Source organism: Pundamilia nyererei, unplaced genomic scaffold, assembly GCF_000239375.1.
Source record: "Pundamilia nyererei isolate P.nyererei 1_Seehausen unplaced genomic scaffold, PunNye1.0 scaffold00002, whole genome shotgun sequence".
Lineage (NCBI taxonomy): Eukaryota > Metazoa > Chordata > Actinopteri > Cichliformes > Cichlidae > Pundamilia > Pundamilia nyererei.
Genome location: NW_005187403.1, coordinates 2155132 through 2180138, shown reverse-complemented (window position 1 = coordinate 2180138; position 25007 = coordinate 2155132). Strand labels below are relative to the sequence as shown.

Sequence of the window (25007 nt, the reverse complement as noted above, 5' to 3'; positions counted from 1 at the left end):
GTGCAATATTTGTCTGCCTATAAGTAAGGTAGAAGTGGCAGTAATCCCTGCATTTTATTGGAGATCATCTAATTTAAAAAATAAAAGTTGACAGTTGACAGCCACTTCATGTTTTAGAAAGAAAACAGAAGATTTTGCGCATCACATGATTAGATGGTGTCACTTCAACATTTCTTTATAAGACAAGAGTCCTGAAATGAAACACAAAAAGGCAAAAGCTCTTTTTACAATAACAGCATTTTAAATTTGCTCAACAAAAAGAAAAAGAAAAAAAAAGAAAAAAAGAAATGGCAGTTCATCTATTAGATTTGTAGCAAAAAAGGGGAAAAAAGAAAAGATGGCATAGTCCTTTCAGTTTCAGGGGAAGATGACCAGGGTATTGTCTTGTGTGTAAAAGCATCAGTTCATGCACACACGTAAGCACACACACACATTTCTTAATCCGCAGATGGGATTCTCTGCCCAGTCCTGTCCGGGATAACAAGTGAAGTAGCGCTCAAATTTACTTTGATTTTTTTGTTGTTGTTCTTTTTTTTGTTTGCATCCGCATCCTTCCCTCAACCTGCTGGCTCCTTCTACTCAGTGATATCCTACATTTCACAGAATGACTTGACAACACCCTGAGAACTCGCTCGGACTTGTGTTTTACTTTAGCAACTGGACAGACGGACAGTGACATTGATTCTCCAACTGAAAGAAAACTAAAAAAAACACAAAACAAAACCCCGTACCCTTATTCAAGACACATCTTGTAGCTTGTAGCAATTGTGCCAACTATTGAGTTCGTAACCTCTTTCGCCCTGGACGATCGTTGAATATTGGTATAAAATCCTGCCCTTGCTCTTTGGCTCTTGGGGGCTGAAAACAAACATTAAAGCAGCTGTTTGAATAGAAATCTAATTCAAGAAACAGGTTCCTTTTAAACTAAACTGTGGCTGAGCTCAAAATATCGTAGGAGAATTTACATTTGGCCAGTAGTACACCAAACAATAAAATGGGCCCAGGAATGCAAGGTGCATTAGCGATAGCTTTAACTGTGTTAAAGTGTGACTAATTATCTTTACACTTGCACATTTGGGCGGTGAGTGAAGTTTGGGGCTTGTATGGTTGATAAAATGGCGTACCAGCTTCACTAACAAAGTAATTTGGTGAGGTGACAGACAGAGCACTTCTACTGCACTCCTTCCCCAGCAGAGTATCATCCTTGTGGCCTCAGAGGCTTAGAGGGAGACGGACGCTGTGATCAGTGAGTGTGATAGCCAGCAGTACCCATGCCAGCCTGGTTGGTTAGCACAGTCCCGTTGACTCCTTGCCCAGCCTCCACCATGCCTCCATTGCTCATGGCACCCACACCTGTCCATCCAGCACCAGCATGTAAATGACTGCAACAGAACACAAAAACAGAACAATTAGAAAAAATGCAAAATACTGACAACTGCTTGTGCTACCCCTCAGCCTCCTAGCAGAAACACCTATGATATCAACTTCAAAATCAAATTCAAAATTTTGACCTTGAGGTCAAGGTCACTGAGGTTCTAACTCATCAAAGATTTTTAGTAGATGCATCTATGGTATCAATTCCAAAAGCTTAGGTGACTGCCTTCTTGAGTTATCGCATTCACAAACTTGTCCAACTCGCCCGCCCACCCAGCCACCCACCCACCCACCCAGCGGGGTGACGACAATAGCAAATCAACCTTTTATGGCTAAGGGGTAAAAACAAATGCAGCCAAGTAAGACATGAACCAGAGTAAAGATGCACTGATCAAATATCAGCCCAATCCTCATATCACTAGTTTGGGTATTGGTTATTATTCTAATAGTAGACCACTAGTTCCAAGCAGGAAATAAGGTAGCAAATTATATGTTGATCCTGCTGCTGTCTTACACATTTAAAATTAATTAATTAATTAATACTGACAGCTGTCACTGCTACCACTAAGCCGAGTAAATGCAACTATAGCATAAATCTGAGGGTTAAAGCACAGACTACAGCTTATTTTTGGTGCATTTACTAGCTGCTGGTATCAGACTGGTGCTCCATATCAGCAGAAAACAGCTTTAAAGCTTTACTCATTTCTAGTTTCAATTAGAACTTCCTTTGCACATAATTTGAGCTGTTCAGATTCCATCAGATGCAGGGATTTCAATGTATGAATTCCAACATGGGTTATTAAAAGGAATACAAGTTATTCTTATGCCAGCATTTTTCAATACTTTAACAGTATCTGAATTGAATTAAATGTGGACTTGCACTGCTCTGCATGTAGCCAAGAAAAACAAAGACAGACTAAAGTCAGACGACAATACCCCATCAGCCTTTTATGAGTGAGGGACTACACTAATACACAGTATAAAATATGGATGTAGCTTCCAGGTCAGAAGAGTGAATGAGCCTTAAAGTTGCATTATTTTTAGCAGGAGATGCTGCTGCAGCAAAAACACTTGTGGTCGTATAAAAGCCTAAAAGGGGAAAACGGCCCCTGTCCAGACCTCTGTAAGTACTTTCCTGATGGGTTTGTGGATTCAGTCACTTATTTCTGCTCATGCAGAATAAAACCCTAAGTCGATTTTGGTAATTCCAAGTTTCAGAAAGGACAATTACCCAGCATGCATGTTAACTAGCTAACAACTTGTGAAACTACACTCGCATTGTGTAGCAATGTCTAATCCGTCCCTTGTTTGTCATTTTTGATTTAAAATACCAAGATGGCAACGACAGAACTGCTCAGCAGCTGGAGCCTGAGGCTTCATAACAGGATGTCACAAACCAGTGGGTGACAACATCCATATTTCTCACTGTCTTTAACTTTACTTCTGTCTTAAGCAGCCTACTGTTACCTAGGCTTCAATGTGCACTGTGCATTGTAAAGGCTGATAGAAATTCTAAAGTATCAAGACAACATGGAAAATGTTTAATTCACTGTAATGTAAATAACAGCCCCTGACACAGAAAAGAAACAAAGCTGAGGTGAACAAACTGCTCACTTCTTTTGACTGTAATCATCTTTGGTACTTACTTGTAGCCCTGCTGATCCCAGGTCTGTCCATAGACGCTGTAGCTCGGCACCTGCCACCCATTGGGCACATACTGGCCAATCTGCTGTGTGTTACTGTACCACTGGCCCCACTGACTGTAGGGCTGCGCTGCGAAGCTCACTGTGTTCTGCTGACATGCAGAGTTATATTTTAGGAGGCAGACTATCACATTGCATCAAAATCACTCACAAGTACAGTCAGTCTCTCATTTGAATGAGTGGGTGTCATTGTAGTCGATCTGTAATACGTTCAGAATAAAATCTTAAAGGTTCATACCTGTGCCATCTGTACCTGCTGTATGGGACCCTGGACCATGTCTGTAGTTTCTTTACCCCAGTAACACTTAACAACATAGCCCTCTATGGAAGTGCCATTGACAGAGACAATAGCATGAGCTGCGGCCTCATGGGAGTTGAACCTGCACAAAAAAAGAAATAGGAAAAAGCGCAGGCATTAGATTGGATAATATTAAGACACCCTAAACCTAGGTGTGTTTGACAATTTAGAGGTAGAAAGCATAACAACAAGACAACTTGCCTCACAAATGAATAGCCTTTCTCCGGGAAAACTCTGATTTCCATTATTTGCCCAAAAGGTGAGAAGGTCTGTCTCATAATTTGTTCTATGAACAGGAAAAACAGTTTTAATGTTGAATGTGTAGGCAGTGCTTGCAGCCCTGCAGCACAGAGGTAAACTGTGACTCACCTGTGAGTCCTGTTGTCACTCCTCCGCAGTAGACTGTGCAGTTGCTGGGGCTTGACTGGTTCACCACCTCATCAAAAGATAGCTGCTTGGTATTGGTTGCTAAAATGAGAAAAGAGAAAGACAAGCTTTCTTTTTTAAATTAGCTTCGTTATCAAAATGTTTTCTTGCAGCATATTTGCTTTGGGCTAGTTTATAGTGCTAGTGCATTTATATTCATTTTGAAACAGAACACAAACCTGCTCCAACTTTTTTTTTATTAGCCAAACACAAAATAAACAAATCTGAACATTTAGAAATTTTATATTCTCGGCTTTTACCTTTTTTTTTTTTCTTTTTTCTTAAGGGACTGTTGAAAAATATGCTTAGCAGCAACTTTAATTAAAAAACAAACAAACCAAAGAACCAAAAACAGACATGATTCCTATTGAGCAGTAAATAAGACCTGGAGTATCTTTGCACTGTTCGCACCAGAATACCCCTCCCCCAACCCTTGTTAAAAAATAGTAGTAGTAAATAAAATAAAAAAAATACAGATGCCATTTCAATATCATGCAAATATTTATTGTTTCCCATATTTAGACAAGTCAAGTGTTGCTTTATCAATAAGCTATGGGCAGTTTTACAAGAGCACTTCTATTTGCGGAATGCCTCTCACTGGCACTGGCACACCCACTATGAGTGCTCTTCTTATTACCTTCTTGTGCATGTCCGCACGGCTTCCCTGACTCCTATTTTCAGGTTGCATCTGCATGCAGGAACTAAGGGACGGTCATGCATTCAAGAAGTTATCAAACTATATTTACACACTGCCTATTATTATGTAATGAGCTACAACCAGAAGTAGGTGGTGGTAATATAAGTACAAGCTTTTACCAACCATTAAAAAACAAAAACAGAAGCACAGCGGACGTATGTAGTGCGGGGACACGACACAATATCATACAAAACCACACACATGGTCTGTTTGGTCTGACACACACACGCACGCACAACTGAACTCTTCAGCTGAAAACTGCTGGTTTGGAGCTGGAGACTAGTGTTTCTCCATAAGAAACATGTTTCTGGTTAGAATAGAAACTGATGTCTGAGGTGGTGACACAGGTAAGTGCAAGCAGCGAGAAAGGGGCTTTAGGGAGCGATATAAAAATAGCAGCTATATTGAAAAGCAGTCCAGAGATGCACAAGAGGATTTACTTCAAGAGAAAAAAGAAGGGAAAGAGAAAAGAAAATCTCCCAAATCTTCATTCTCACTCACTTTCACTTGTAGTTTTTGGAGCAGGCTTCCTTGTAGCCCAGTTAGTCCTGATCTGCCTCCCTCCCAACCACTGTCCTCCCATCTGCTGAATGGCGTTCTCTGCATCCTGATTACACAAAGCAAGCACAGAAGAAAAAAAACAAGACATTTGTAAACATTATCAAATACAATATGGAAATCCTGTCTCTGACTTAAGTGAAAAATCAGAACCTGTTTCTGACTCCTCTAACACGGTCATAATTTACACACTTACCCACTTGTTGAAGAAGGAGACAAAGCCATAGCCTTTAGATTTACCTGTGGCCATGTCTTTCACCACCCGACAGTCCCTGCAAACAAATGAAACTCGGTCAAAACAAGCAGCTTGAAAGACTGAGACCTATAAAGAATATATTTTAACCGAATATTACCAAATATTGACCATGTAAAGCTAGCATTTGCAGCACATTAAATCATTTTCCTACAAGAGTCAGAGCCAACCAGTGTTCACCTTCCCTGATTCATATGGTTTCCAAAAATAAAAATGTATCAAGTGATGGTCCAGCACTAGAACTACTGAGGAATGGGCCTCACATTTTCAGCAATAAATTCCAGCACATTTCCATGATGCTTTCCTCCTTATGAAAGCACCAGCAGATCTGGTTAGATTAGTGCGAGTTTACCAACTATTAAGGTAGTGTTTGCTAATACCTACAATGGCCTTTACACCATATCTATTAATTCATTTCACAAACCAGTGGAAGTCAGACTGGGTGACACAGAAGCACTGGTTACTAGCACATTCTCGGTTGTGCTGTTTTCAGCTCACAAATTTCCAGAAACTAAATATCACAAGAACACACTTACGATATTTTTCCAAATGGAGCAAAAGCTGCTTTTATGTCATCTGTGGTGATTTCAGGACTTAGATCTCCAACAAAGACATGGAAGTGACCTTAAAAAAAAAAACAAAGAAAAATAAACATAACACAGTAAAACACAAAATTCATTTATTTATTGACCAATGTTCCCTGTTTAAAAAGCTAAGACGACCCCAGAGAATACTGTGCAACCACATCACCAGTTTTACTCACTGCTTGTGTCTTTCTTTTGACTGGTTGGTGTAGTAGCCCAGTTGACCTTGACTTCCTGCAAGAGAGAAAGATGCAGAAAGCGAGGAAGAGGACAAAGGTGAGACATGTAGCGCGCTTGTGGAAGGAAGGAAGGTTGTTTTTCTGTGATTAGAGGCTTTTTCACACACCACTTTTACTTAGGCCACATTTTGTGATTGAGAACTTTTTTTATATAAATAAGATGATCTCTGTATGTCACATTTGGGTTCTTAAAGCACCAACACAAACTGATTTATCCATTGCCATTTAATTTTATACACCTTTGCAGTAATTAATACACAGTAAAAATACAGTGGCGTACACAGAGGGATATCAAGATTTCACCTTCATAATCAGGAACATTTCACTCTCAGTCTAGTAAAAATTTGGAGCAAAACTGTAGGAAGTAAGGTCCAAATAACAAGGGACTTACAAACAAGTGATTTTTACGAACTTGTTATACTCCTCAAATGGTCCTTCAATACCTGTTGAGGATAAAATATTTTCAACTGAATGTATTTTTCTTGGAAGTAGCTCTTATGTGGATTCTATGTGGAAATAAGTTTGCAAAAGAACACACAGCAGTAAAGATGTAGGGGGACAGAAGAGCATCAATCAAATGAGATCAGAGAATGTTACATGATTACACAGCAGGGCCACGGTAAATTAATTCATACACAGATGGAAACTCACTTAAGGAACATCGGCATTTAAAAACAGGCACAGCATGGAGCATGAAATGACAGTAAAAGGCAGCACTGTGTTTATACCCACTCACATACTGGATTTCACTTTCTATGTCAGACACTGTACTGTAACCTACAGAGCCCCTGAAATACCATATGGTGACGTTTACGAAAAATAATATAAAATTTAAAAAAAAGTTTTCGTTAAAATAAAATAAATACATAAATAAATGTATTTATTAGCCAGGAATTTCTGTACCTTGTATATACGAGACACACTTAATGTTATGGGACTTCAGGAGTTCTGTAATAATTCAAAACAGCTGAAAAATAAATGAATAAATAAAACACTGTATTTAAAGCTTCAGTGACCACATTTATGCACTTTCTTCCTTTTTGTGATTTTCTAGTCTAAGGTTAAAATTCTAGCGCTTCCATTCTATACATGAGCCGTAACTATGGCGTTCAATTAAATTGTTACTGGCCTTGAACTAGAATGAAAACTTCACCCAACAGTGTGTTCAGACCAAATGTGAAGTAAAGATAAATATAAACATTGTGGAAGCTACATATTTGTGTCAAACAAAGGCAAAGACATTCGTTACAAAATTTATCAACTCTGGCACCAACTTTGCTTTATGCTCCATCACCAAAGTATCAGCTGTTGTTTCTCCTGATTACACTAATTAGCAGAAATGGGGGATAAGCTTAAAGTCACAACACAATTTGAGTCAGAGTGAGAGCGAGAGCGAGCGAGCGAGCGAGCGAGCGAGAGAGAGAGAGAGAGAGAGAACAGGACTTGAAGTAAAGTAAGAGAAGTGACTCTACTTCCTGGTGAGGTCTGAAATATGTTTCTGTCAACTGCATCTAGCTGACAGTGAAAAGTTGGACACTTTATTCGTGTGAGTAAAGTCAGGAAAACATCTGTTTGGTCTGAACAAACAATAGGTGGCAGCTCTAGAACATAATTGACACATCAACTGTTGTCCCACTAAAATTTGATTGATAGATTTTCTCATTTTTCATTCATTTTCATTTCATCTGTAAAAAAATAATTGAAATTAAAAATAAATTATTTATTTAAACAAATTAATAACCCAACTGGTAAAATTACTAAAAACAAATTAACAAAAAGGTCATATCTTTGATGTCTGTATCAACAAAATATCGAATTAAATATTATTTAACTTTCTGAGAATCTCAAAATACTCTACCGCTGTTAATCTACCACAGTGAAAAGAATATGCCATTAAGTCGTTTTTGCATCTAATTTCTTTGGTTTGCATGATTTGCAGTCACTTCTTGATGTGCAGCTACTGATTTGAGTTAATTCCACACAACCAACAGAGCAGCAAACACACAAAACCAAAAGCTCACACTGTTGAGAACCAAGACTACATATTTTTAGGATTCATAAAGTTCACAACAGTAAGAGTACACAGATCAGTGCTTAGTGTTCTCACCCTGGTCATTTCAGACTGTGCACAGAAGAATGGTTTGCACAGGGGAATTAAACAAATTAAGTGAAGTGGAGCAGGAACAGGGCAGTGTGATAAGGTTTAACAAGATACAAGTTTCTCCACACGCTTCATTTCAAATTGTGCCCACCCAGACTTGACCTAGTTGACTCACCCAGGAGATACGATAGCTTACCTTACCCAGAATTTTCCGACCATTCATGGCTGCGATTGTGGCAGTGGCATGTCTATGCTCATAAAACTCCACAAAGCAGTACGGATCGTGACCTGCTGTCTGGGTTGGAGAGGAAACACATAAGTTATGTTACTGTGAGCAATATGAAAGCTTGAATAATTATGGTGACGTCATTGTTAAGCATTAAATTGGGAGGATGCAACACCAATGCAAAATTGGAGGAAAAAAAAGGATGAACATTACAAGAGTCAAGCAAGTAGCTAAACCAGATTGCAAGGGCTGAAAAGAAAATGAGAAGAAAAAGAGTTACGGAAAAATAAATAAATAAATAAAAAACAAACTCACATCTACTATCATTTTGCAGCTTTTGCAGGGTCCGATTTGGCCAAACAACTCCAAGATGAGTGCCTCGGTCACATCCCGGGACAGATTTCCCACATACCTAGATGCACAAAAACAAACAACAGACGGGAGACAGTCAGTGCTGGCTAGTTTTTCAAAGTAGCCATCGATGGCTGGTGCAGATGCTCTAACAGGGCAACAGGGTTTCCCTTCTCTAAAAGTTTACCATTGTTAAAAAATTAGCCCAGAGAAACATCTTTCCTAATCCATTTTTAACCTAACTCCAGAAAATGTTTGAAGCATCACGTCAGGACACTGTAAGAAGTTGTTTTTTCCCCATTTTTAGCACATTCATATCAGCCTCACCCTCATTACTGGAAATACTTTGTTTCGTTTTAAATAAGGGAGGTTTCTGGGTAGACTGTGCAGGAGGCCAGACGCATCATAACAACTTGATAGATGAGAATTCGCTGGACCATTACATGTGTAATTCTTAGACCAGAACAACTCAGCAAATCACAACCACATACCACGCATTCATCCAATCCAACTGTATAGGACATATGCATTATCGTATACCCCTCCTTTGGGTACGGTCTAGAAAATTTCAGACAGGTGGAGGTGATTGCTTTCTTGTAATTTCTTGGAAAAGATAAAAATAACAAGGCGGTACATGTTTCCATAAGATGGCAAAGCAGCTGACATGATCATGTTTCGATAAAATACAATCACTGATTACATTCTGTGTTGGGATAAATATTCAGTTAAAATATTGCCACAAGCTAAAATGACAAGTAATTGTTATGAAATTAAATTTCTCTACTATGAAAGCATTCCATATCAAATACACTTCAAAATACTGGTGTTTTTTTGGTATGATATCTTGGATTAACGCTGTAGCCCAACAAGGATCAATTTAAAGCTTTTTACAAACTGGAAGATGGTTTAATCTCTAAAAATATATCATACTTTCTGAGCTGATAAAAGGGTTTGAATTTAAGATGACGATTTACAGATTAAAACAATAAAAAACAAAACAAAACAAAAAACAACAGTATCAGCACCAGGCACCACTACTAGTCCACTTGTAAGGCTCCATTAAATGCAAATTTGAACGCTATTTATGCTTAATGATTCTGTAATTAGAGCATTTAAATGTCAGCCAAAGAGTAGGGAGAGGTTTAAATAAAGAAATATCAACCATGTCTTTTAAATAGAGCTGTTTTAAATAGAATTAATCTTCCCCAAGGTAATAAAAACCCGTTTTCATAATCAAATCAACATTGGCTGACACCATGTTAACACTTAAAGCATCAAACGCATATACATATATGTACAGTTTCCTGGCCTATACAATGGTGACTCTATCAGGGTGATGGCACGTCGAACTCCATTGAAAAGCCAGCTAGTTCAATGTCCTTCTGCTTATTGCAACACTTAACAGCGCTATAGAGAAGTCTCTGGTACATTTAGCGAGTCTCCCCAAGTTACTACTTAAAGTGTCGTTCACTAAGCATACCAACAGTTATTTATTTTAGAAACAATTCAACTTTCACGCCGTCTTATTCTCAGCAAGAAACGTGAACGGACGCGTTAATTTGAGATTTTTCTGGAACTAGCTAGCAGGCTAGCATTAACCAATGTGTCGACTATACCAGAGAAAGACCGTTACCATGTGTTTAGATGTTATAAACGCGTTGTTATGCTACGTTTAACAAAAGCTTACACAAGACATTCAACTGTTATTATATAGACGGGAGCCTCCAATGTGCCTGTCCTAAAGAAACAACCGCTTCGAGACCGGAGTCAGCCCTGGAAACTGCCGCTGAGCATTACGTGACGAACACAAGCGTTTAGCTAACGATAAAGGCATACACTTACAGGGTTTTGGGCTGGTCATCGTCCATTCTGTTTCAGTTGCTGGCCGAAAACAAGTCGCAACCCCGAGTGCAAATCCACGACTGTCGCGGGCAGCTGCCGGTGACACTGTCAAGTTATTTTATTGCGAACTGGTTTATCGCCGTTGTTAGCTCAAGAGTGAACAATGGGCAGCCGACAAAGATGGCGGAGCAACTGGAGGCCGACGCGAGTCCCGCATGCGCAGTAGTTCAGTCCAAAGGCAACTTCTAGACAGCTTACAAAATAACCCCAGTTTTAATTTGATGACAAGACGCGCATAATTATTACACGAAAACATGTAAAAGCACGTGTAAATGTTTCTTTTCTTCTATAATATATGCATTACAAGTAGATCTCTAATCAATAAAATATGTAAAAACCTGTGCGACTTTTAATAACTTCATTCAATCCCGCTGTTTTTTATATTCTCTTTTGTGTAAAGTAACTACACTTTGGGAAACGTGTATCTGAGAATGTATATTTAAGTTTTGGATTTCTCCTCTTTTCTACATTTGAGAGGCAAATATTAGGACATGCAATATATTACAATTTAAATTATGTATACACAGATGGATAAAGCTGATGAGCCATACTACAAACAAATGGGAAGAAGTTGTTTAAGCTAGGTTAAGAAAAGAGGTGACAATCAGTGAGCAGCAGTGGGGTATAGAGAGTGGCAGAGGGTGGTGCAGGACATGCGAGGACAATGAGACAGTGGTGAGGTGTGCAGTATGAATGACAGATGGGTTTCCGGTGGGAAGGGAAGAGTTACATCAGGGCTTACCTCTGACTCCCCTCTTGTTTGCAGTGGTGATGGACAAGTTCACAGATGGGGTTTGGTAGGACTTGGCATGGACTATGATGTTTGCAGAGGACGCTGAACTGTAGTGAGAGTAGAGAGCATGTGGAAGATAACCTAGAGAGGTGGAGGTATGCCCTGGAGAGAAAAGTAATGAATAAAGAGAAGAACAGCCAGACTGCTTTGAGCTGATTGGAGGATAGCAGTAAACCAAATAACCAGAGTACAAGCAAGGTATGCAGAAGAGCGTCTCTGAATTCACAACATGTTGAACCCTGAAGCACATGGGATATCTGCTGCGACATTCAGATAGTAGGACCAGAATTTGGTGTAAACAAAAGAAAAATTCTACACATATTCCTAAAATGAGATTTGTTTTCCATTTTATTGATAGTTTGTGGCATTGAAAAACTGCAATACTTAAACAGCTTTTTGTAACATCCAACAAACATTATTGGCAAGCCTCCAAACACCATTTATAAAGCTATACATTTATACAGTATAGTGCAAGTTTCAGTTGTCACTCTTCTTACCAGTGTGTTATTTGTCTTTGGTAGGTTTTGTGTTGCTTTCTGTTTATTTTATTATTTTTTGTGGAAATTGAAATTTTGCTTATTAAAAATATCAGTGGAATCAGTCCTTCCACATGTGACCTGCCACGTGAATCCAATCACAACAGAACCACCACACGTTTCTAAAAAATTCAAGCTATTGTGATGTAAACAAAGTAAGAAACCTAATTTATTCTTAACTCTGATGCTTCAAGTACAACATTTATTTGTCAGTAATTTACTTACAATTAATGACAAATACATAAATTATATTTATCAGCATATACAAGTGTTTTTACAAAAAACCAAAAAGGAAAAAAGTCCCCTTATGTCTCATCGTTTCCATCCTTGTACTCTGATCGCACAGTCCGACACAGTGCAAACAGCAGGAGAAGCAGAGCTGACAGGGCCTGTCCTCTCTGCTCTGACATGCCCTCATCTGGGGCAGATGCTGTGGTCACTGAGGAGTTTCTCCATCCTCTTTATCTTGCGCTTGTTCTTTGGCATGGGCTTGTCGTACATGCCGTTCTTCAGCAGATGTTCCTTGCTATGATGGATCTGAGCGCCGTGCTGAAGCTGGAAGGAGCAGAGTGCTTTCAGGGGCTTGAGCAGAACCTGCACACGCACAGATGGGAATGGAAGGAGAACGCGATAAAGAACACCATGCTCTGTGTTTTGACATGATTCATGATAATGAACCTACAAAGAATTACTGCCCAGCTTCTCACGCACTCTTATCTCCAAGCTTCATTTTACCATCCTTTTACCCTTTTCATTTAGCCTACCCACTCATCACCCTTGTTTTAAGAAGGCAGCAGCAAAAAACTCATTTTATTCTAAAGAGCGGAAATGTCCATTTAGCAATGATCTGCTGAACACAGTCAAGCATTTAGCATTAAAATCTAGATATTTATCTCAGCAGTTGGTAGAGACTAAACACAGAGTTAAAAGTAATGCAAATATTAGATGTAAAAATAATTATGATTCTGTATACTACAGATTCTAGATATTTATTATACTACTATATAACCGTTTTGGTATTTTACCTCTTGGATCTCATCATTCCGCTCCAGGATCGACAGAGCGACAGCGGCACATTCCAGAGTAGACAGACAGATGTTGGAAGGTTGTGTGCGGATCACGTATTGACTTGATAAAGTCCTATTGAGCTGCACCTGGTAAACCAAAGCAGAAGTGATCAGTAATCACAATGTTGATGTATGAAAAGCAATGAATTTTATGAAAGCTATAATTCTTAAGGAATGCACCACACTGGCAGTTTTTCATTTAGGGCTTTCAGCGTTCATCTCTGACAGGTGTGAAGTTTCAAAGTTATGGTTTGTCCATAAACACGTGATCAGAGCTGGAACATCTTCTAATGTTGGTTGTCAACATTACACACATTCAACTTAGAGGCGGACTGACACAGAATTTATGACACAGATTTATCTGATATCAGATATATGAGCTAATTTTTCCCCCCTTTCGGACTTCTGTGTTTCATTTACTTGTTTACGTTTTCCCTCACTCTACCTGGATCAACTGATTTGTGCGTTTGTGGCGTTGTATTGACTAATCACGTTTGTGCACACCTGCATGTTATAGTTCTGTGTCAGTTGGACACACAAATCCAAATTTTCCACCCAATTCAGGCTTTAAGACCCTAGAAAGAAAAAAGGCTTAGCAACTGAGAGTTTATATTCTCTACAACGTCCTTTAATATGCGCACCTGCTTGGGCAGGTGGAAAAGGCTGTTTTTGAGGAACATGTTTTTGGCTTGGCTCCAGGTGCCGTCTATGATGATGACATTATATTTCGCAGTGCCCACTTCTTGGTATTGCACCAACTCCTCAAGGTTCTCCGATTTAGGTCCTGGGTACAGAATCAGCGTTCTGCTGTCCCGGCACACCGCAGCCAGCTCCGGGTGCCTGCACAGAAAATAAATGAAGGCAGAAAATAAAAATTTAAATATAACACATATTTAACTACGCTCAATTAATGCATACTTACTTTTCCTCATTAAATCTCCTTCCAACTATGACATTGCATTTTCCTTGTGGCAAGCAAGCAGCAAGTAGAGGAACTGTGCGGAGTACTCGGCTCTCCTGCAAGAGATCGAAACCTTTAGTCATGTGTTCATCACTGTCATGAAAGCCGCGCATTATAGAGTCCACTGTCAGGAGCAAGACAGTAATCTGATTCCAAAGCATTCAAACACACCCGATGGCGATGTCAGGGTGATACACTGAGAAATGAGACACTGATGTTCTTCTTATTCATCCACTAACTCTCAACACAATATCAGTCTTGGTCTGGTGCAGATGTACATGTATGCATCTTTCTGGATATGGGTCAATATCAAAACTTGCCTTTAATGTAAATAAGTCAGCAAAACATGAGTGGAAATGGTGCGATGTAGAAATTGTTCTTTCAGATAGTTTGATTAATAAAATAAGCTATGGTTGTATCAGCTGATACAGGCATCAATGTATATGTTTGCCATCATTATTATTATTATTATTATTATTATTTATTTTACAGGAAACAGTTTTTCCAGCAGAGTGGACATCTGTACCATCATGCAGGATTTTAGATTAGCGAGGTAACTTAACTGGGAATTTTCCGTTTTAGTGCAAAGTACAACTAATGTCACTGTTTGTTTTGATAGTAAGATTATTATAGTCCATAATGTTTGTCTCTACAATTAATACTTTTGGGTGTTTATTTTGCTTAAATATTCATCAGCATTTTTAAACCAAATCAATCTTAAACAGTTACAGTCATCTTAGTGTAAAATTCCCTCTCTCTTTGTTACTTTATCAGCTTTTCTGCTGATTCAATTAAACCCATGTCCTATAATATATTATTGTATATAGCATTTGTATTCTATTTTATACGATTGTATATAGTATTTTATTTTTAATTTATTTTATTCTACTCTATTGTGTACTGTATCTCATAGATATATTATTCCAGTGTTTTTTCTCTAATTTTTCTATGTAACTTTGCACTGTCCACTGCTGTAACAAAACAAATTTCCCCACACGTAGGACTAATAAAGGTTATCTAATCTTATAATAGCTTATTACTTATATCCTATTTTTGTCAGCCAGGTCTCAAAGTGAAACTCATGCAAGATCAACTTGCTAGGCAAAAAATAACCCATAGAGGCTCAAATCAATGTGCATGCATACAACAATACAGCTAACACTGCTAACACTACCACACAACATAAAGTTTAATCTAACAGATTTTTATAAACAATAACAGTGACTTTTGGAGGCTTTTGAAAGACATAGATGTATTTTTGAAGCTTCACAAACGCTACATTTAAACAGATCAAGGACTCTGGGTCTTAAAACATGACTTTTGACTCACCTCTGCAGGATGCTGCACTACGTACAGACATGTGGAGACCTCCAGAGGTTGTGGTGGAAGAAAAGGACATAGACACACCTTCTGAGGGCGACTACATGGGAGGAAAGTTGAAGACGTGAGGCTGTGTTTTCCCAGTTACTTCCCAGCCTATAGCCCCCATCTGTGTGTGTTTCAGCTGGTCTTGAGCTTTCTGTAACGACACGGATCTGTTCCCTCATTAAAGCATGCCAGCTACGCGAGGAGACGGGAACATTCATACGCCGCCTGGATCAACCAACTCGGCTAACTACTAGCATGAGCTGCTCTTTAATTCAACTCACCGGCAACGGAAACATGTCGGTCTTCTCTCGCCAGCCTCCACCGGAAGGGCAGCCAGATCCCCAAAAGCGTCAACCAACCCGTCCTCCATCGAGGAGCCGTCGCACATTTCTGGGGCGTTTTGTATCTCTTGAGTGACGGCGGGACACAGACTGGGAGCGCAGTCCATTGTGGAGTTAGCAACAAGCTAACCTGTGCGAGTACCCAAACACTGCGCCGTCTTCTGGTGTAGAAGTAGACCGACTAGAGAGAGAAGGCACACGGCGGCGTAATTAAAAGTGTTTCGTAGAGTTCACAGTGCGTGCGCTTTATATTTCGGGTATATACCTCGCCTCTACAATGGATGCAAAGAGATGCACATAACTGCTGGTGGTAGGAAATGTTTATTACAGGAGAGTCCGAGGCTGAATTCGTTTATACAAAGTGTTTCTCTTCTTTTTCTTTTCCTCCCATCTCCTTTGGTATGCGTCTATCGCGTAGTATGTTATATACATTTAGAGTTGGATGGCTAAAATAACTTGTTTCATAATCATAACAGACACCTTTTCTGGCTACGCTTACCTCGTTAGTAAGGTAAGAGTAATGATCTATGGGGCGACTTCACTTGTTGCTACTGCAAGGTTAACCTGTAAAAAGACTAAAGCTAGATCGATATTATTAACCAGTATTAGCCATTATCACAGGTATATATGATATTAGCCCAGATGATTTCCCGTATATGCTAACAGAAATTAACACAGAACTTTTTGACATCCGGGGTCTCGATACAGATACAGATACTAAAATTAAGACTAGTTCCTTATTTTGTCACATCTATTTATTTATTTTTTGTCATATCCAAGATCAGTGGTGCAAAGTGAGCTTCACAATAAGCTGTTAACTATTTAGTTTGGAAGCTGTGTGTGACTAAAGAATAACCCCATCATTTCCCCCTTTCTCATAAGATTCAAATATACTCTCAATATGTGTATGTATGCATATAATCCAGACTGCTTTCATGCATCATTGGTAAAAACGCCAATCATGTCAGAAACAGAATACTTTTATAATCTCTAAGGACAATATATATATATACTGGTATATAAATCGGTATATATTCAGTTTGCCATCATATGCAACAAAGAAAAATAATATATTATTGTTTGAAGAGCTATTTAAACTTTCATTGTCGAAATTGTGTTTCATTACAATTTTTGCTGTCCTTCTCAGGATGATTACAGATGTTCATAATCAGTTCATAGGCATAAATATAACAGCAATCATTTTGTTATACTCGTCGTTGTTTTGTTTTTCATTTTCAGTCAGTTAGCTGTTTGCTGTTCAAAAACTCAAGTTACCAACATGCACTGACACATCCGTTCTATTTATTGTATTTCTGCGACATAGCTGCTTGTAAGTTGTTAGTACTTCATTAACTCAGGGCTGCCACCTGTCGGTGTGGAGGAAAAGGGTTATTTTAAAAAATACGCTGGGTGTCGCCAAAGGCTATTTAATGTAAAAGTAAGGCCGCTTTAATATACTTGAAAACACAGCTTTTGCCCCACGGAAGCAAAATAGTTATGTACACTTAGTTGCGTATGCATTTTATTCACACATCGTTTGTCCATTTGAAAATGGATATCTGTGAGTTTGTTTATAGTTTGACTTTGAAGGTCAGTCGACACAGGGTCACAGCTGAGGCTTCAGATGGCACCTTGGATTCAGACGTAAAGCAACTACTGTACAGTGTATCTGCAAGCAATGCAAACATGCAGAATACTGTACACCACAGTGCAAAAAAAAAAAAAAAAAAACAACCCCAAAAAGTTTCTCTATGTGCATACATTGGGGAATATTTTGTTCATTTTGAGACAGCTGTGCTAAAGCAGACTAAAACGAGCTACGTTTGGTTAAGTTGGAGATATCTTTTCGATGATGCAGGAGAAATATACGTAACTTTTATAAATGCCTTTGAACATTTTTATGATAATTTTAAAAAAAAAGCATTTGCAAAATTTTATAACATTTGATGAAGATCTTTAATTACAGATTATTTTGACAGGGTGCAAAACATCACACCCCATTTGGCTTAGCGATGGATGCACATTGTCAAGAAGTTTCACGTTCCAAGCACATCCGTGATTAAACAAAGATTTGCAGGGTGGATAATTTGTCAGGAATAACCACAGGTAAATAGGCTCATCTGCACGGATCACAGACTCTGTCTTGGATGTTTACAAGCGGTTGTGCGGAACACAGGCTCCCAGTTTAGATAAGGTGTCGAGTTAATGGCCAGAAGGGCTTATTTATAGCTGAAGATGCACCCTGACACCGTACAGACACCGACACATGCACGCTTATCCTTTTTATTTGCACATGTGAACCACTCTCATCAATCATGCTATGACTCATGCGCTATTGGCAGACAGTTTGGCTTCACCTGCAGAGACAAAGGATATATGATCAATCTGAAGGCAAAGGTTTTAGATAAGACTTTGATTATATATGCAAATCTGAGCTTTAAGAATTTATCTTAATTTAATGCACTTTACATTTACTGACATTTTAAGCCCAAATATGGATATTGATCTGTTACAGCACTTAATACCAAGTTTATTGAAAAAGACTGTAGCGCACTAAAGTATTACACACTGTCCTTTGTTTTTGGCTTGCTCAGTTGGAAAAACTGTCGAACTATCTTCTTGTTTCTCAGCATTGTTCTCTGTTGGATCTGTTTCTGATGACTTAACATCTGTCTCTAGTTCAGTTTGTTTTGTAACTGTTTCGGTCTGGCTTCTCTCTCCTTCTTCTGGTTTGGGGTTTTCTCCTTCAGTTGGCTTTCCATCTCTCTCATCTCTGGTGGTCACTTCATTCCCGTCCTGTACGCTTTCAGCTTCTGTTTTGGCCACAGCCAACGCATTCTCTTCTCCATCTCCGTCGCCTTCATCAGCAGTCTCTGCCGGCGATGCCGTCTCTTTCTCCTCCTCTCTTTGCTCCTTCCCTCCAGCCTCTTCGTTTTCCTGCACAATTGGAGTCAGAGGCGTTAGATCTAGACACGTCTTAGGAGGGGATGCTACTTTTCTCCTAGGAGGAGCGACTGGCTTGTCTATTTCTGAATCTTTTTTCCACAAATCCCGAACACAGACATTGCTCTCTTCCAAGGCTGCGGGATGATCATCTATACTTGTCCAGTCTGCTTCCTCTGAGGGAAACTCAAAGCAAGAGATGCTAAGTTCATCGACTGGGATTTCTGTTGGTTTTTCAGCTGTTATAGACACACTCCTTACTGTCTTGGATTTACTCTTTTTTGCTGTTTGTGTGTCGTCTTCTTCCAGAAGTCGAGGGAAAGGCTCTATGTCGCACGGAGAAGAATTGGCGCTGGACCTGAAGAAGTCTGTAATATCCTCCTCTGAATTAGGCACCTCTCCTTTTTCAGGTTTGGTCACAAAAACATCAAGATCATACAAATCCTCGGACATTATCCGAGGTCCTTCCTCTGGGCATTTTTCTTTATCTGTTGGTTCCCCCTCCACAACAGGAGTCTCATCTATCAGGACATATTTCTCTAAATATCCCCTGGCCTCTCGGTCTGAATGCCTGCTGTGGAAGGACTTCTCCGAGGTCACACTTTCAGTGTCTTCTTCTTTTTTCCGGCTGCCGAGTGCTTCCTCGTAAAGGTCTGTATAAAGAAAGGCCATGGCTTTGGGTTCCTCCAGCAAAATGGGATCAATAATTTTCGGAGGCCCTTCGGGTAGAAAGATTGGTGTGAGGACATCTTCTTGGCTTCCAAACAAATTCGAACCACTCTGTTTTGAGGGAAGCCTAGATAGTGCACTTTCTGCTGCTCCACCTCCATCTGTTGCCCCTGGACCTTTCAGAAAGTATTCGTCTGTACCGCCATAAAAGACTTCATCTAAAAGCTCGTTAGCAAGTTCCACCAGACTGATTGTGTCTGACTTGTCAACATCTGCACCTTTGGTGCTGGTGCTTTCTTTAGTCTGTGCATGTTTCTCAGTGTACTGACTCTCAGTAGCAGTCTTTGCCTCTGGTTCCACCTGTCCTCCTGCAGCCACAGCAGGACCTCCTGGAGCTTGAGCATCAATCAGGGCGAATGCCTCAAAGTAGTCCACATTTCCTGCTGCTGCTCTGCTTTGCATTCTGGCCACCGGAGCTCCCGGTGGATCCATGGAATCTAGATCCACAGGAGGGCGGGGGCTGGCTTGGTAATCTATTGTTGGGCCCGTTTCTACTGAGATCAGCAGCTCATTTTCATGGATCTCCTCACTAGCTTTAGGAACAACACTTTCCTCCAGGTATGAAAGATTGTCCACCATTTCTTTGCTGACTTCTTCATCCACGGTGGCCAGTTTTTGGGGAACAACAATGTTGAGGATTTCAGAGCCTTCTGACACTAAGCTGAACAGCTGCTGCTCTTTGTCTTCCTGAGGATCAGTTGTTTCCTCTTGGTCTCCTTCTCCGTCACTTTTCAAATTTGGTTGAGAGACTTCCACTAACTCTGGCCGCCCTGAGATGTTCTCAGAGCTTTCTGCCAGGACTTCTCGCTTTCTATCTGCTTTGCTTTTCGGCCCACTTGCCCTCTCCTTGGTTGTCTTCCTTCTTGAGATAAGCTCCTCATCCATGACAAAAATGATTTTGCCTGCTGGATGAGACCCAGGTGTTGCAGGCTGTATTGCACTGAGATCCACAGAGGGGAGTCCAGCTTCAGACATCCATGGTGTGGTGCAGCGACTGGGGGTCGTCTCCCATGCGATTCCGCTGTCCTCCCCTTGCATAGTTACCATGGAGAAGGAGGAGTCCATCATTAGGCACTGCATCTTAGGCCGGACGTTATCATCGTGGACAGCCTCGCGTAAGCTGAAGGCACAGTAGCGCACAAATATTGGGAGGGTAAGGGAAAACTATACAAAATATGTCCTAATAACTTCTAAGTTGTGCAGGTGTTCTTTTGCTTTAATACTTTTTGCACTGCGCCTAAAGCGAGAGAAAGAGTCTCAGCTTATATTCACCAAAGTCTGAACTGCATAAAGCATCACATCTATCAACCTTTGAAGATGCTTGTTGTGCTCCATGAGCATTTTTACGTCACACAAGTGTCATTAAGTAGGAAGAAAGAAAGAAATTTCACCCTGCAGAACTTCCCATTCTGCTTGACCAGTGCAAACATACGAACATGTGGCATTTCCTCCATAAATTCAGCATATTTTATTACTGTAAAATAAATGTTTCACCACAGACTCTAATTCCTAAATGATCAAAAACTTTCTTCTGTGGTAAAAAACAAAAACAAAATTGCAAAACAAATCTCATTAAGATGAAACTTTAACCTGCAGCATAAAGAGCACCTGTTTTGAAGGGTCTCCACTTCATCAGTAACATCAAGGTTTTGTTCTGTAATATCTTCAGATGTCAACACAGTCATCTCGGGGTCAACATCTGACTGTGCAAAATCCTCCATTGCTGTAGCCATTGTTAGCAGTATGGATCTGCTTCAGCCTCTCAACACGACTCGATGCTGCTCTGCTGATCACATACGAAGCGAGCGAGCGTGCTCGAGTCGGGTTTTCATGCTCAGCATAATCTTGAAATAGAAAACTTGCCTTCCACTGTTTCATCTGAAACATTTGCAGCATGCAGGGAGAGTAATTCGTCTCCTGTTCACAATGGTTGAACTCTTGAAATCACTACATACAGATAACAAGTTAATCTGGGTTAAGCAGTTGCAAATAATCTGAACTGTGAAAATGCAGGAACATTAAGGCAGTGTCTCTGTCTTATTTATTTTTGCCAGGTCTATTAATAATTTTTTCTTGGCATCATGTATCTGATATCATTAGTCTCTCTGTAAGTGAGTTAGAGGTAAGATTGTTTAAAATCTTTAAGCTGTTTTTTTTTCATGTGCAACAAATCACATGTCAATGAAAAATAGTAAAAACCAAAATTGTGATTAAAAAGTTAGACTTGTCATGCTTTTCTGTCCCACTAGTGAGCATTTTTTGTGGTAACTGGCCAAATACGTTTTTAAAATCTGCCTTTCTTTCATTTTGATTGAGCCACCTGCTCGTGTCTGTCACACAGAGTGTCAGAGATGCTATGTGGGAAATGAAAGCGTGAAGGAGTTGGGGAGGGTTTAGTCAACATGTTCTATCTGGGTAAAAGTTCCCCAGTGTAAACTAGTCTGACATACCCTGTGCATCATAAAACTTTCCAGTGGGCATGCCAAACTGTGAATTTAATATTATATAAATTTTGAGGCAGTAATCACACACAACAAGACCGGGAAGAAGCAAAACTGAAAACTGAAAAGTCCAAGAATATAAATTAATCAATAAACACAAAACACTGGGCCAGTAATTTGACATTTATGTTAGGCTGCTGAAAGGTGTCTCTATAAGCGATTGCACCATAGGTTATACTTAGTTTGTTACAGGTCCTGTAGGAAAAAATGATAAAAGAAACTTTATCTCTAAGATCCAGAGAAGAAAACTCCCGTTATTTTAAAACATATATCATTAATGTCATGAATGCATATCATACTGAAATGCTGATTGTGCCTTCAACCCCATCACCATTTTCAACCCCCATAATGCAAAGTTAAGCCCTATTACCGATGTTAATGAAAGTTCTCTTGGCATGCTCTGACAATGAAACAGAGTATTTTTGAGTGGAAATTACGTGTTTCATAAGTGATCTTTAGCCATGGGACATTTCATCGTTACATACTCACCAGAATTTACTACTACTTATCATGATTCTTGGGGTTTTCGCTATTTCCTCTGTATTATTTTAAGGTCTTTACCTTACAAGATAAAGGACTTGAGACAACTGTAATTGGGATTTGGTGCTATATAAATAAAACTGAACTGAACTTCAGCATGATTTCAAATCATGATCACAATGATCATATGATAATTTTGTCTGTGACAGGGTTGAAATCCAAATGGATTTAGTGAGATTTAAATGCCTAATAATGACTTTGTGCCTAAAATCTGATCAAAGTACAAAAAATTTGTTTTTTATACAAAAATATATTTTCTTTATTGTTACTGATATAATATAATAATACTCAGATGTTCTGAGTACCATTGCGTTATTGTTATTGTCCTCTTTTATTTACGTCAGTTTATTTTACCCTCTACCGGATGTGAGGACATACATACTGCCAATAACGTCAAAACTGCAGGCGTTAACGTAGCGTGATGACGTCGTTGGTTAATGCTTCCCTCTGAGCAGAGGCGGCGGATGGAGCGGAGCTGATGAATGAGATGAGGGGCTAACAGAGGGCAGACGGGCTGATGATGAGAGAGGATGAACCAGCAGCTGAAGGAGCATCAGTCCTATTCTCCCACCATCTCAGATCCAGTTTACGCGAAACAACGCAAACAAAATAAGACGGAGAAATCTGCTCGTTTGTGAATGAAGGAAAATTTTGTGGCGAACATCGACGTCGGTGAAGGTGTTTTGATTTTTTTTTCCTCTTGGAGGAGGGCAGGACGTGATGATAAAACCCGGAGTGTACTCCAAGGGCTTTTTTGTGTTCTCTCCAAAAGCAGCGGAGATGAAGCCCCGTCTGGAAAGAAGATGTCTGTCACCACAGAGCGGCGTTAAATGTCTCACTTGCGGCGGTAAAACTCTTTAATATTTCTCCGATTTGAGGATTTTAATGGCACAGAGGACTTCAATCAAGAGCCAGCGACTTAAAGAGGGATTTATGAGTGTCGGAATTGAGGGGTGAATGTTAATTTTTTTATCCCAACGCCTGCCATCCCTATTCAGATTATACACCAGCCAACGGAGCATTTATAGTCAGCTAACGTCACATTTAGAGACTATAGGCAGTTTTATTTGCTAAAACACGTTAACATTTTTTCCCCTTCGATAATTTCACTCTGAATTTAAAAGCGCAACACGATCCCTTCGAGTCTAATGTGGTTATAAATCACACCATCCGTCTGCTGTCAGTTTTTTCTCCTTCTTTTTTTTTTAATAGCCCGAGTTGAGCTCCATAATCCTGCATTACTGTGGAGTTTGGTTGTGGGGTTTTTTAGCTAACGGCGGCGGCTACTAGAGCCAGAGCGGCGCGCGCGCGTGTTGTCAATCATCATGCGTGCACCGACACGTTCGCACGGATGAAACCACCACCTTAGCCAAAAATATGATGCACCCAGAGGGCACAACAACACGCCGAGCCATGTCGGACTGAGAACAGTGAGAGTGGGGCTTCGCCGGGCTGTGAGCTCACACAAACAAGCAGAGAGCGGCTTTCAATTGAGAGGGAGAGCGGATAAAAAACAAAACAAAAACAAAGCTGCAGCTAGCCTGTCCGCACAGCTCTCAGGAGACCGCTGAGAGGATCATTTTCGACTCAACTTAGAGACCAGAATCCAGCTATAATGGGGTATGTAAAGTGGTGGTTCAGTGGAAGTTGTATTTCTCACTCCCCATGTCATGAGTGTGGCACACTTTGTTGTTGCAGATTTCAACACCCACAGCTGCCAGTCTGCTAGCTAACCCCCCTTGTCCTCTTACATAGAAAAAAATTACTGTAAACCACTATCCCATCATTATGTTCACCTAAAGCCTCCATACGCTGACATTTCAGCTTACAGAAGCCAATAAGGATGAGGCTGCGATGAAGTAAGCTACTGATGATAGGGAGAGCATATTTAATGTTTTGCCATGAGTAAATGTGGAAGGGGGGGGGGCTCCATCACCACAGCTCCATTGTGGTGCTTACATGTGGCCGAGCCTGCAGATGTGTGGTGATTCTCCTGATCAAAAGCGACCTAGTTCCCACTCCAGATGATGTAGAATGTGATTGGTTTGTTGTCATATTGTAGTTGGGAAGGAGGAGAAGGGGATTGGTGAATGGCTTGCCTCCTCATCCTCTGTAATTCTCAAGGCCAGTGGTTGTAATCCAGTCAACAATCAATTTCTGAGTCGGTCAAAAGAGAGTATGTCCTACAGTATGTGTTTACACTGTCTCAATTAGCAATTCTCCCTGTTCCTGTCCTCTTTGTGCAGTTGTTGATCTTAAAAAGGCTCAGACGTCATCAGTTCAAATGTCACTGGCATGTTTTTGTTTTTTCAGTGGAAACTGAAACATATCTGAAGTTGCAGCAGTGACACACCCCTACCACTGGAATTCAGTTAGGACTTTGTAGTAAACAACAGCAAGCATAGTACATCCAGCAACAACACAATAAAATCTCTAAAATGACAATTACAAAGTTTTTATTTTTACTGGCTTAAAAATGGGTGCGCAGCTTCAGACAGTTATTCCCATACTGTTAT

The 25007-nt window shown here is 39.9% G+C and overlaps 4 protein-coding genes across 5 annotated transcripts in view; 1 reads left to right on the top strand and 3 right to left on the bottom strand.

The window, feature by feature from the left end:
* Positions 1-241: 241 nt before the first annotated feature.
* LOC102215572 (nucleolysin TIA-1 isoform p40-like) lies at positions 242-10877 on the bottom strand. Its single transcript, XM_005720122.1, has 12 exons — positions 10653-10877; positions 8775-8871; positions 8430-8528; positions 6073-6127; positions 5846-5933; positions 5253-5328; positions 5000-5105; positions 3745-3843; positions 3577-3661; positions 3316-3457; positions 3021-3169; positions 242-1382 (listed from the first exon to the last, which is right to left on the bottom strand). The coding sequence occupies exons 1-12, from the start codon at positions 10676-10678 to the stop codon at positions 1244-1246; spliced, it is 1161 nt and encodes a 386-aa protein (XP_005720179.1). The 5' UTR covers positions 10679-10877; the 3' UTR covers positions 242-1243.
* Positions 10878-12221: 1344 nt separating this feature from the next.
* dtwd2 (DTW domain containing 2) lies at positions 12222-15996 on the bottom strand. Its single transcript, XM_005720121.1, has 6 exons — positions 15719-15996; positions 15399-15489; positions 14031-14125; positions 13750-13948; positions 13067-13195; positions 12222-12635 (listed from the first exon to the last, which is right to left on the bottom strand). The coding sequence occupies exons 1-6, from the start codon at positions 15883-15885 to the stop codon at positions 12456-12458; spliced, it is 861 nt and encodes a 286-aa protein (XP_005720178.1). The 5' UTR covers positions 15886-15996; the 3' UTR covers positions 12222-12455.
* Positions 15997-17528: 1532 nt separating this feature from the next.
* On the bottom strand, positions 17529-21275 carry si:ch1073-398f15.1 (cardiomyopathy-associated protein 5). The gene is made up of 2 exons (XM_005720120.2): positions 21059-21275; positions 17529-20570 (listed from the first exon to the last, which is right to left on the bottom strand). Exons 1-2 carry the CDS (start codon positions 21181-21183, stop codon positions 18332-18334), a joined length of 2364 nt encoding a protein of 787 aa, XP_005720177.1. The 5' UTR covers positions 21184-21275; the 3' UTR covers positions 17529-18331.
* A 1661-nt stretch (positions 21276-22936) lies between these two features.
* homer1 (homer scaffold protein 1) overlaps positions 22937-25007 on the top strand; it is a 23218-nt gene continuing 21147 nt past the window's right edge. Inside the window, exon 1 of one of the 2 annotated variants that reach the window (XM_005720119.1) lies at positions 22937-23338. In XM_005720119.1, coding sequence (XP_005720176.1) covers positions 23322-23338 — 17 coding nt within the window. In that variant the 5' untranslated portion in view covers positions 22937-23321. Of the gene's footprint in view, positions 24112-25007 lie in introns of both variants that reach the window. The other variant, XM_005720118.2, reaches the window with a different exon arrangement.

Coding starts and splice junctions, on each gene's coding strand:
- LOC102215572 (XM_005720122.1), bottom strand. CDS start 10,678: ATGGACGATGACCAGCCCAAAACCCT. Junction 5,934..6,072: donor TCAAAAGAAAGACACAAGCA/GTGAGTAAAACT, acceptor TTTTTTTTTAAG/GTCACTTCCATGTCTTTGTT. Junction 3,458..3,576: donor AAAGGCTATTCATTTGTGAG/GCAAGTTGTCTT, acceptor TTTTTTGTGCAG/GTTCAACTCCCATGAGGCCG.
- dtwd2 (XM_005720121.1), bottom strand. CDS start 15,885: ATGGACTGCGCTCCCAGTCTGTGTCCCGCCGTCACTCAAGAGATACAA. Junction 13,949..14,030: donor AGGAGATTTAATGAGGAAAA/GTAAGTATGCAT, acceptor TTTTCTGTGCAG/GCACCCGGAGCTGGCTGCGG. Junction 13,196..13,749: donor TTTTCCACCTGCCCAAGCAG/GTGCGCATATTA, acceptor TTGGTTTACCAG/GTGCAGCTCAATAGGACTTT.
- si:ch1073-398f15.1 (XM_005720120.2), bottom strand. CDS start 21,183: ATGGCTACAGCAATGGAGGATTTTGCACAGTCAGATGTTGACCCCGAG. Junction 20,571..21,058: donor GTGGAGACCCTTCAAAACAG/GTGCTCTTTATG, acceptor CTGTGCCTTCAG/CTTACGCGAGGCTGTCCACG.